Here is a 12,626-nt window from a genome sequence, read left to right as displayed (position 1 = left end):
GCCAAAATTAATGCCATGTACATGAACACAGCCAACATTAACAAAAATGAAGAATGATAAGCATGTATAATGCAAACAATCTCCCCTAATGGTTCAGGAAGTCAGCAGCTGAGTCCCAACATGAAATCCAAAAGGCACCAGTGCTGTGCAAAAACTATACATTTTTCTTTGTTTGGCATCAAATATTTGTCTACAAAAAGTGTAACCCTAAATAATGGACTTCAATTCCTGAACTTTCTTCAGGTAAAAACATCTATGTAACCCTAGAGCAGGCCTCTTTGATTATTGACCCAGGGGCCACGTGCGGCCCAGAACCAACTCCCAAGTGACCTAGCCTGTGGTCACGCCAGAGATACAAATTACCACAGTATTTCAGACCATGAATGCAACACTCTGTGGCTTGCATTGCTGACAGAAGAAGCCTCAAGATATCGGGTATAAAACATGTCCTTTTCAACTGTAGCTACAACTGTGCAAATTTAGTTTTTATGCACTTTAAGATATGCCTGGGTATGATGTGACCAAAATTATTTGCAGAATTTGTTTTTATTTTTTCATTCTATTTATTTTATTTTATTCAAGTGAAAAAAAGACATTTCTACATTTCTTTTTTAATGCACTTTTTGATGTGTTTTTGTCATGTTGCAAAATTCAAAAGGGAAACCAAGAATAAAAAGTGCATATTTTTCATCAAATTGATCTGTATTGGTTCCAAATTTGACATTACCAGCTGCTTACTGGACACTGAGTATGTCTGGCCCGGCTACATTTCTTGGTTTTAAAATGTGGCCCAGTTGAATTTGTAATTGAATAGTCCTACCCTAGAGCTTTTACCAAATTCAGGTTCATAAAAATTGACCGATTAGGCCAGGAGAACAGTTCCGCACACCAAGGAGCTCCCATATCAGGCGTTTATTAACTATCAAGTGACGTTTGGAGCCAGCATGCTCTTCTTCAGACTTGAGTCTAAAGTTTACTCTAGCTGTAACTGGACACACACCTTCCAAAAATTCCCCTTTTGCCTCATCAGTCAGAATATTTTCCCAAAAGTCTTTGGGATCTTTATGATGATTTTTGTCAAATGTGAGACGAGCCTTTGTGTTCTTTTTTGTCAGCAGTGGTTTTGGCCTTGTAACTCTCCCATGAGGCCATTTTTGCCCTGTGTCTTTTTTTGCTGTTGAATCATGAACTCTGACCTTAACTAAGTCAAGTACTGGTCTTAAGATGTCATTCTGGGTTCTGTAGTGACCTCCTGGATGAGTCGTCGTTGCACACTCGGAGTCATCCAAGGTTCACCACTGTTCCAAGTTTTCTCCATTTGTGGATAATGGCTCTCACCATTGTTTGCTGGAGTTCCAAAGCTTTAGAAATGGCTCTGTAACCTTTTAATTGGATGGCAGCATAATGTGTTGCTCTCTGGGGTCTTTTAGTCCTCCTCACTTTGCCCGACAGGTTTTATTTAAGGGATTTCTGGATTTAACAGGTCTTGTTGTGGCTGGTGAAATATTCTTCCTGGTGTAAATTCAAAATTAATAAAGGCCTGTCTCATATTTGAGCCTGTCCCAAGTAAAAGCAGGGTCATTTCTGTAACCTGATTCACAGTGCCGTTTGAAGCAGTGATATTTACGCCCCTTCACTATCAATGCCATTGTCTGGCGTCTGCAGCAGTAACAGGGGTGTTAAAGAGGCACTGTGCTGTGCTCTTTTCACCGCCCCATAATGCTGAAAACCAGACATATAAGACATGCAGTCACAGCATCAATGTGGATGTGAAACACCAGATGATGGAAATAAAAGCCTGGCCCTTTAAATGAAGTTTTATGTTATATCAGTTTAGACGTAGAGAGCCAGTTTCCACTGATGTTTGTGTGTGAAACAGAAGAAGTGAAGCAGAGGTGTGAATATGCAGAGATCAGAGGTCAGCTCTGAAGAATTTATCAAAGTCGTGTTTGTGGGGCGCTCGCACTGAAACACCTTAAACACAAAGAGGGAGATACATGAGGGTAAGCTGCAGACTGGAGCTGAAGATTCAGTCTTTTACTCTGTAACATCTGTTTAAATTCATGATCCTGAAACGAGCCGAGACGCTTTGGCTCTGCTGAAGGTAAGACAGTTTTCTGCTTTTCCCTCCATTGTTCTTTGATGAATATTTCCTATTTAACCCTTGTGTTGTCTTAGTATTCTGTACACTCCCTGTGTCTAAATCAAAAATTATAAAAAGCCAAAAATCACATGCTAAAAAAAAAAACATACAGCATTATTGAATCTGGAACCTGAAATTAATTTTTGACAAAGAGACCCAGTCATCTCATTCTTAGGGAATGTCTGTTAACCCTATCCATAGTGGGCTACATTCAACCCTTGGAAAAGATTTATTTCTCATAAAACACTTTTTTAAATAAAAAAACAAACAAAAAACAAAAAAGAGAAACTAAACAAAAGAGAAAGCAATGTCTTGCACTGAATTGCACTAAAACATTGACTTTTTTTTTTTTAAAGGCTCCTTTTCAGTTCCATTGTCTTTATAGAGTGCAGGAATTGGCTTACACTTCTTGATAATTTGGGAAATTATTTAATTTGATCACCAACAATTGCAGACATTGATCATCTTTGTTTTGTTTTATTTTTTCGTTCGTTTTTCGATTGTTTCTTCTATTGTTTTTCAATTTTATTTTGGTTCATTTTTCAATTGTTTCTCAATCCTTTTCTTGTTTGTTTGTTTGTTTTTTTCAAATCTTTTTTCGTTCATTTTTTCGTTGGTGATTTTTTTCTTTGTTCATTTTTCAATCATTTTTTTTGATCGTTTTTTGTTAGTTTTTTTCTTTTGTTTTCTTCGTTCGTTTTTTGTTTGTTTTTCAGTTTTTTTTTGTTTTTTGTTTGTTTTTCTACCTTTTTTCTCTATCATTTTTCAGTCATTTTTTTCAATCATTTTTATGTTTGTTTTTCAGGGTTTTTTTTCATTCATTTTTTAGATAATTTTTCGTTTCTATTTTTGTTTGTTTTTCGTTCATTTTTCTTTGTTTGTTTTTTGTTTGTTTTTTATCCGTTTTTTTATTCTTTTTTTTTGTATTGTTTTTCATATGTTTTTCATTTGTTCCTTAGACAATCATCTAAATTGCACAAATATGTTGGCAACATTTGGAAAAGTGTGTGGAACTCAACAGTTCCATCCACTTAAAATGTAAATGAACATGTGTTCAGCAGAGAATCTTCAAGTTTAAAATGCATGTTATTTACACATTTCAACAACCTCTTCACACCATCAATGGCACACTATAGGGTTTGATTAATAGAATTCAAACACTCTCATTTTACATTCAAGTGTACCTTCATGTTGTGACCTGCTCAGGTCGTCATCAGGGCCATTGTCAGCAGTGGCTTTCATACCTGACACGTACATCTTTATTCAGCATGTAGTATTTAACTACATGACACTTAGATTTTTGAAAATGCTATATCTCTTGATTTGTTAAGCTCTTGCTATTCTCTCTGTCATCTTCCAGATGTGTTTGTTCCCTGCTGCCCTCGCCCTGCTCCTTTCAGCTCTGACTTCCTCTGTTGAAGCATTCAAATGTCCCAAACTGTGCAGCTGTGATCACGCCAAACTCACAGTCTCCTGCCTCAGAAAGAATTTAACAGAGGTTCCCCCGACTCTAGACGAGGTGAGGAATTTAAAAGTGAAACGCCTCTTTCACCCAGCTGAAGAGGACGAGCTCTGGGGATGAGAGTTTAATACATTCAAAATATTCATTTCAATGTAAGCTTAATTCGTACAGAATCATTTCAAGTTAAGATAAGCTATGTCTGTGGAACCTCCTGCCAGGGGTGTAGTTAGGGATTTTAGGCCCCAGAAAGAAAACTGGATAGGGCCCCCCCTTAGCCAGAGAGCTAAGCAAAAAAGTGCAAAAAATTTCTCTTTATCAATGTGCAATATTTTTGCAATATCTTTATTTTTCCATCACAGAGTTTGCCCCTTGGTTTTGTGAATTTTTTTCCAGTGAGCAACAGTTTATCTCATCCTTCATCACGCATAGCGGCAGAGATCATACTCATATGTACAGCAACATAGAATTCTATCATAGATCTGCTCTGACTCAGTCGTTATCATTTGTGTCTCAGATTTCTCTGAAGCTGGACCTGAGGAACAACCCCCTGCAGGTTCTGTCTCGGGGGGCGTTCACTCACACACCTTACCTCACTCACCTGAACCTGCAGCGCTGTGACATCAGCCAGGTGAAAGAAGGGGCGTTCAGGAGTCTGGGTCGACTGGTGTCTCTGAACCTGGCACACAACAAGATCAACGTCCTGTATCAGGTATGTGAGGGGGCGGAGCCACTGGGATGATGCTCTCTGAGTATTATAGGAAGCATCTTAATCACTCCTCCTCTTCATTCCTCTCCTATCCTCCCATCTTTGCAGGAGTCCTTCGATGGTCTCTCCTCCCTGAAGGAGTTGTTTCTGGATCATAATCGTATCGAGGAGATCCGACCTGGAGCGTTCACTCAGCTCGGCCTGCTCAACATGTTAGACCTGACGCACAATGAGCTCGTTTATATCCCCAACATGGCCTTCCAGGTACAAACACCTAGAGGTTCACAGAATAGGTCAGGCATTTTGTCAGTTTGCAGCTGAGTGTGAAGGGTCTGGGATGAGGGTCATCACCACTAAGTCTGAGGCCATGGTTCTCTAGAGGAAACAGGTAGACTTCTGTCACTGATTACAGAGTGAGATGTTGTACCTTTTACGTTGTTAGCATGCTCTCAATTTACTGGTCAACCTTCGCTCAAACCCTCCCCTATGGTCATGAGCTTCAGGTTGAGGCTGAAAGAATTTTATTGACATGCAGCTGAAATGAGATTTCTCAGCATGGTGGCTATAGGCTCAGCCTTAGAGATACGATGAGAAGATCTGACCTTCAGAGGGACCATGGAGTAGAGCAGCTGCTGAGTCACACTGAAAAGAGTCTGCTGGTAGGTCAGACATCTGATCAAGATGCTTTCTTGTCACCTCTCTTGAGGTCTTCCAGCACGTACAACGTGAAGGAGAACTCGGAAAGACGAATAACTCGCTGGAGCGATTTCATTTTCTACCTGGCCTGGGAAAGTCTTGAAATCCTTGAGGGGAGGAGTGAGACATTGTTGCTGGAGAGTAGGTTGTCTGGGTTGAATGAGAGAAGAAGAGGAGGAAGAAAAAGGCTGGATGGATGGGTGGATGGATGGATCAACAGAGGGATAGATAGATAGATAGATAGATAGATAGATAGATAGATAGATAGATAGATAGATAGATAGATAGATAGATAGATAGATAGATAGATAGATAGATAGATAGATAGATAGATAGATAGATAGATAGATAGATAGATAGATGGATGGGTGGATGGATGGATCAACAGAGGGATAGATAGATAGATAGATAGATAGATAGATAGATAGATAGATAGATAGATAGATAGATAGATAGATAGATAGATAGATAGATAGATAGATAGATAGATGGATGGATGGATGGATGCACGGATGGATGGATGGACGGATGGCTGGATGGATGAATGGAGGGATGGATAGATGGATGATGGATGGATGGAGGGATGGATGGACAGATGGTTTGATGGTCAATGAATGGATGGAGTATTCTCTTCAGATTGAGTTATAACTGATCACATGACCTTCTCTCTTTCTCTGTCAGGGTCTGAACAGCATCGGTTGGCTTCGTCTCAGTCATAACTCACTGAATAATTTGGCTCATGAGGCGTTTACTAGTCTGTTCACTCTGAATCGTCTCAGCCTGGATCACAATGAACTACAGTTCTTCCCAACAATCACCATGAGCAGGTAAGAACATCTGGGTCAATAAAGTTATCTAACAGGACTGAAGTATTGGTATCTGATGATTCTGTCCTGTTTTTATCCTGATCAAACCTCCAGTTTTTTGTTGGATAAACTTTTCCTGATCCCAGCAGAGGTCTTTAAGGTTTAAATGATCAGTTTGGTCATTGTTGCTCAGAAGAGTCAACGCTTCAATCTTTATGATGGGATTATATTTGAAAATAGGAAAAGGAAGAAAAAGATCTTTTATAACCAAGTTAAAGGTCTGACTCACCTGTTCATCCCTCCCCCAGACTCCGTGAGCTCACCCGTCTGGACTTGAGCTATAACCCCATGACCTACCTCGGAGAAGAGTCAGTCTCCATGGCCAAGCTGACTCACCTTTACCTGAACCACATGTCTCTTCAGGACCTGTCTGAGCACGCTCTGTCAGGAGCTCCTCACCTGTCTCACCTGGACCTGAGCTTCAACCAGCTGCGTCACCTGGAGCCGCTCAAAGGCCCCACAGAGCTCAGCAGCCTCAACATGACAGGTGAGACTGAGCCTTTACAATTCACATACAACTTTATAAATAAATGATCATATTCAAGACTCAATGGTGTGATTTTTCTAAATCTTTATTAATGAAATGTCTTAAAGGAAACCCCGCCCAGTGTGACTGCTACCTGCGGCCCCTTAGAGAGTGGGCGAGGCTCTCAGGTGGGAAGCTGCTGGGGGCGTGTGCTGGACCTCCTCACCTGTCTGATGAACCTCTGCAGACCGTCGATCTTTTAAATCTACGATGTTACAGGAGGGGGGAGACACAGCAGGACGAGTTAGAAGAGGAGAGAGAGAGCACAGGAAACACATCACCAACAGAAAAACCCAAAAGCAAAGTCAAATGTCCGCCTACCTGCGACTGTGATGTGAGTGATTTAAGCAAAACTCTGAAACCATGTGTTATTTTATTAACATATTTTATTAAGATATTCTAATGGTCTATTATTCCTGATTCTGACTCATCAGGCTGAAGCTCAGCACTCCTCCTGTGAGGCCCGTGGTCTCTCTAAAGTCCCTCGTGGTTTCCCATCAAACACTCAGCTGCTCGACCTGCGCAGTAACAGCTTCCACTTCCTCTCAGAGAATACTTTCCCAGGGAGCAGCCAAGTGGTTTCTCTTCATCTGGAGCTCTGTAAAATCCATGAGATCGAAGCTGGAGCCTTCAGAGGAATGAAGAAACTTTATTACCTGTACCTGTCTGATAATGAGCTCACGTCTCTGCACCCAGACACCTTCTCTGGAACACCTGAGCTCACCTACCTGCACCTGGATGGGAACAGACTGGGGCAGTTTCCTGGAGCAGGTGAGGGCTGACTCAGGGTCTGATTTAGTATGAAGTTGCACATCATTTGCTTCCTCTGTCTAAAGGTCTGATTTACAAAGCCATCCATCCATCCATCCATCCATCCATCCATCTTCTCCTGCTTATCCAAGGTCGGGTCGCGGGGGCAGCAGCCTGAGCAGGGAAGCCCAGACTTCCCTCTCCCCAGCCACTTTGTCCAGCTCTTCCCGGGGGATCCCAAGGCATTCCCAGGCCAGTCGAGCGACATAGTCTCTCCAGCATGTCCTGGGTCTTCCCTGAGGCCTCCTCTCAGACGGACATGGCAGGAACACCTCACCAGGGGGGCGTCCAGGAGGCATCTGGACCAGATGCCCGAGCCACCTCATCTGGCTCCTCTCAACATGGAGGAGCAGCAGCTCTACTCTGCGTCTCTCCCAGATGGCCGAGCTTCTCACCCTATCTCTAAGGGAAAGCCCAGCCACGCTGCAGAGGAAACTCATTTCAGCTGCCTGTATCCGTGATCTCATTCTTTTGGTCACAACCCACAGTTCATGGCCATAGGTGAGGGTAGAAACGTAGATCGACCAGTAAATCGAGAGCTTCGCCTTTCAACTCAGCTCTTTCTTCACCACGACAGACCGATGCAGAGACCGCATCACTGCTGACACTGTACTGATCCGCCTGTCAATCTCCCGCTCCATTCTTCCCTCACTCATGAACAAGACCCCGACATACTTGAACTCCTCCACTTGGGGCAGGATCTCATTCCCAACCTGGAGAGGGAATTCTACCCTTTTCCGACTGAGGACCAGGGCCTCAGATTTGGAGGTGCTGATTTACAAAGCATTTAGCTCAAATGATAGACACTAACACACCCCTAAAGACACTGTTCCATGTGCATCTGGCTCTTTTTAGTGTCTGAATGAAGAGAGAAACTATCTGCACATTTACTCTGCACAGAGCTGAGCTCTCATGCTGACATGGCTCAATTCTGTCTAAATAAAGATGATCAGTAGGAGCGGAAGGGAAACTTTTATAGAATGTATTTTGATGCCTAACTTAAAAATACGAGTTTCCCCGTTCAAAACAAATCTTTTTACTAAAATCTTTAACATGTATATCCTCGTATTGCTAAAGGCCTAGACCGCTGGTTCTCAAATGGCGTAAAGAGCCACACTGATGTGCCTTGAGGCAAGTCTTTCTATTTCTTGGGAATTTGCACAACCATACATCATCACAAGAGTTACACAACTACCAAAGACACTAAAACAATTATCAAAGAGGGTGATTTACGTGGATATCATGTGACTTGAGATTCTGGCTTGATCTCAGGTGTGCCCGGCGCAAAAAAGTCTTAAAAACCACTGATAAAGACCGTCTCCACACATGTAGATGAAGTGCTGAGTCGCTGACAGTACCAGCCTGAATCTGGCTGCAATTTTTGACTTAGAAACAACAATTCACCCACAATTCCACTAAAATCATCCTATATATGTTCAGATTTACAAATTTGAATTCCAAAAAAGTTGGGACATAATGTAAAATATTAATAAAAAGACATAGTCCGTGATATGCAAATTTTTTACAACCTATATTTAACTGAATAGAGCACAGAGACTGGATATTTAATGTTCAAACTGACAAACTTCCATCTATTTTCTATACTGCTTATCCTGTTTGGGGTCGCAGGGGGCTGGAGCCTATCCTAGCTGTCATTGGGCGAGAGGAGGAGTACACCCTGGACTGTTCACCAGTCAATCACAGGGCTGACATATAGAGACAGACAACCAGGCATGCTCACATTCACACTCACACCTAGGCCAATTTGAAGTGACAAATTAACCTAAGGAGCGTGTCTTTGGTGGTGAGAGGAAGCCGGGAGGAAGTGAACAGTGTTAACTCCTGCGCTGCCGTGCAGCCCACTGATAAACTTAAGGGTCACATATTATGCAAAATACACTTTTTCAGGCTTTGTTAGCAAAAATATGGGCCCCTGGCCTGTTCACAATTCTCCCCAAGAATCAGAAAAATCCACTCCCTCCCCTCCTCTCTTTCTCTACCTTTCAGAAAATGTGCGCTGAGATTTTCTGATTTTCTCCTCATGATGTCATGTGGTGAGTTAGCCCCGCCCCCAAGTTCAGTTGGCCCTCCCTGCTTGGAAGAAAGTTCCGCCCTCGAGAGCCACATCCATTAAGCCACACCCATTTCCAGAGAAGGGTGCAGTCAGACAGCTCAACCTCATGTGGTGTGGGTTGTGAATGGCTGAGTGCTTGTTTTTCACCAAATCATGGTACCATCACTTGTCACTAATCAACCCACCAACCTGTGGAATAATTTAGATGATTTTGACCTTTCAACACGTTTCCCAGTCTTTTCTTGCCTCAGTCCCAACTTTTTTGGAACATTTTGCGGGCATCAAATTTATGTTACCTTAATAAATAAAAGCAAAATGTATGAGTTTGAACCTTGAATATATTTTCTTTCTGCTGTATTCTATTGAATATGGGTTGAAAAGGATTTGCAAATCACAATGTCTCAACTTTTTTGGAGCTTGGGTGTTCTTTTTATTATATTTTTGACCAAAAGAAAGAAGGAGATAGAAGTAGGCACACTTTAAATTGCACAAATATGTTAGTGTCATTTGTAAAAGAGGAAACCAGTTTAGCAGTGTTAAGTCAGATCAGGTTTTAAAGAAACTAAAACTGATATCTTCCTTATTCTCCGTGTCTTTGTCTGCAGCTCTGAAGCTCCTACCTGCTCTGTTTGTGTTACACCTGGAGAGAAATGCCATCTCTAAACTGGAGCCAGCTGGTCTGCTATCGTCCGTCACACCTGCTCTCAGAGAACTTTACCTGAGTAATAACACCATCAGCTCCATCTCAGAGGGAGCTCTGGACTCAGCTCACCTGGGTATACTTCACCTGGACTCAAACCTCCTGACGGACGTCCCCACACACGCTCTGTCTGACATCGCTCACCTGGAGGAGCTCCACCTGTCCCACAATGCTCTTCAACAGATGAGACCGAACGCCTTCCAACCAATATCCCAGAGTCTGAGGAGGCTTCACCTGGATCACATTGGCCTGCAGAAGGTGAGCGGGTCATGGTGTGAATAAAACATGCTGTCACCCAGTGGTTCCTGAAGAAGAGTTAGGAAGCCTGTCTTTAGGTCAGCGTACAGCATCCTTCATACCCATAACCCATCTTTCTGTGTTGACTCTGCTCCATGTGTAGATGTCTGTGGTCGGTCTGGGTCCTGCTCTGAGGACGCTGACTCTGAGAGGAAATCTGCTGCAGGATGTTCCTGATCTGGACTCGTTCTCCGGCCTCGAGGAGGTCGACCTGCAGGACAACCCTTTGAAGTGTGACTGCTCTCTGCTCCACCTGCGCAGGTAAGTGCTTGGTTTACCTCAGTTTAACTTTCAGATGTCTAAATTAGAGTTGTCACAGCATCAGATTTGAACACTTTGTTATCATTTAAGCAAAAATAAAATTATATCAGAAGCCCTAGACACCAAATATCAGGTTACTTCTTATTTTCTAAACCAAATATTGCTGTGCTCTGATAACAAGCTGGATGGTCTCTCTCCTCTAGTCTGGAGGATACAGCATCTGTGGTTTCAATTTTTTATCAGATTTTAGATCCACCAGCCACAGTGGCAAGTTTATTTCCAACCCTGATCCAATACTGACCTTTGACCTGGTCCCTTGTCCTCAGAATTTTTTCAGACATCTTTAGACACAGCTTTTTGCAGATTGGTGAACCTCTGCACATATTTGCTTCTGAGTGACCCTGCCTTTTCAAAAATGCTCCTTTTATACCCAGTCATGTTACTGACCTGTTGCCAGTTCACCTAATTAGTTGCAAAATGCTTCTCCAGCTGTTTTTAATAAGCACCACTTACTTTTCCAGCCTTTTGTTGCTCTGTCCCTACTTTTTGGAGATTTGTTGCTGCTACCCAATTCAAAATGAGCTAACATTTTTTGTGAAACGGTCAAATGTTTCAGTTTCAACATGTGGTACGTTGTTTATGTTCTGTTGTAAAAACAAATGTGGGTTTATGAGATTTGACAATCATTGCATTCTGTTTTGTTTACATTTTACGCGGTGCCACAACTTTTTTAGGAATTGGGGTTGTACAGAAACATAATAAAACATAACTTTCACTGAATTTGTTGCTGAAAAAGAGCAGGCATTGCAAAAGTTGCACAAATAAAACTGCAACATTTGATAAAGTTGCAGTACAGGCAGTGCAGGGAGTGCATTTTGGTACTTTTTTATACTGTTGATCATTAAAACAACAACAACAACAAGAGATTGACTCAAATCATACTGTATAAATGTCTCTGTGTCTGTGTCCTCAGGTGGATGGAGAAGGTGAGCTCCCAGGTGATAGCTACCTGTGCTAACCCTCTTGAGGTTAAAGGTCAGAGTGTCAGAGAGGCAGATGTCTTTCAGTCGTGTCCTGAAATCGTCGCTCCTCCAGATCAGACGGATATTTCGTCCTCCGAGCTTTTAAAAGTGAAGAAACTCAAACCGAGTGTGTCAGAGAAGGCTGCAGTTAAAGCAAAGAGCAAAAATAAACCAACAAAGAAGAAGAAGAAACCTCAGAGGAAAGCTGCTGCAGCAAAAAAGAGCAAGAAGACTCTGTAACATATGAAAGACACCAGAATGACACAGCTTATGATTAGTAATTGTTGTTTTTAGTGTGATAATGATGCATTCATGTACTTTTGATGAGTCTTGTATGTGTCCAGGGACTGACTATTCTCCAGGTGTTTGGGGATCTGTGCTGTAATTCTATACGTCTATTGAGTCCATAAATTCACTGGAATAGATGTATGAAGACATCAGATCACAGACTCACTGAAAAGATATTTATTGTGGATACTTTCCATTATCTGAATTTGCTGTCTCATACACAGTGCATTCAGAAAGTATTCAGACCCCCCTCACTTTCCTCAGTTTTGTTATGTTGCACCCTGACACTAAATTTCTGCTGCACAGAAGGTTCCCAAGAACACAGTGGCCTCCATAGTTATCAAATTAAAGAAGTTTGACACAACCAAGACTTCTCAGAGCTGGTTGCCCGGCCAAAATGAGCAATCAGGGGAGAAGGGCCTTAGTAAGAGAGGTGGCCAAGAACATGATGGTCACTCTCACTGAGCTTCAGAGATCCTGTGTGGAGATAGGACAAAGTTCCAGAAGGACAGCCATCACTGCAACCAGTCTGGGCTTATAGCAGACTGGCTAGACAGAGGCCTCTCCTCAGTGCAAAACACATGAAAGCCTGCTTGGATTTTTGCAAAATAGCACATGGACTCTCAGACTGCGAGAAACAAGATTTTCTGGTGTATTTAAACCAAGACTGAACTGTTCAGCCTCATTTCTAAACATCATGTCTAGAGGAAACCAGGCACAGCTCATCTCCTGCCCAATACCATCCCAACAGTGAAGCATGGTGGTGGCAGCATCA

The 12,626-nt window shown here is 42.2% G+C and overlaps 1 protein-coding gene across 1 annotated transcript; it reads left to right on the top strand.

The window, feature by feature from the left end:
* The first annotated feature begins 1,997 nt into the window (after positions 1 to 1,997).
* Positions 1,998 to 11,803, top strand: chadla (chondroadherin-like a). Its single transcript, XM_041817481.1, has 11 exons — positions 1,998 to 2,003; positions 3,504 to 3,662; positions 4,120 to 4,314; positions 4,420 to 4,575; positions 5,689 to 5,834; positions 6,122 to 6,360; positions 6,468 to 6,733; positions 6,834 to 7,170; positions 9,889 to 10,241; positions 10,384 to 10,541; positions 11,515 to 11,803. Exons 1-11 carry the CDS (start codon positions 1,998 to 2,000, stop codon positions 11,801 to 11,803), a joined length of 2,304 nt encoding a protein of 767 aa, XP_041673415.1.
* The last annotated feature ends 823 nt before the right edge of the window (positions 11,804 to 12,626 follow it).

Source organism: Cheilinus undulatus, linkage group 21, assembly GCF_018320785.1.
Source record: "Cheilinus undulatus linkage group 21, ASM1832078v1, whole genome shotgun sequence".
In the NCBI taxonomy this organism is placed as follows: domain Eukaryota; kingdom Metazoa; phylum Chordata; class Actinopteri; order Labriformes; family Labridae; genus Cheilinus; species Cheilinus undulatus.
This window is presented reverse-complemented; position numbering and strand designations above follow the sequence as displayed.

Bases quoted from the DNA above. Each gene is read 5' to 3' on its own strand.
- chadla (XM_041817481.1), top strand. The intron at 4,315-4,419 runs GTATGTGAGGGG...CCATCTTTGCAG, and splicing joins AGATCAACGTCCTGTATCAG to GAGTCCTTCGATGGTCTCTC. The intron at 6,361-6,467 runs GTGAGACTGAGC...AATGTCTTAAAG, and splicing joins CAGCAGCCTCAACATGACAG to GAAACCCCGCCCAGTGTGAC.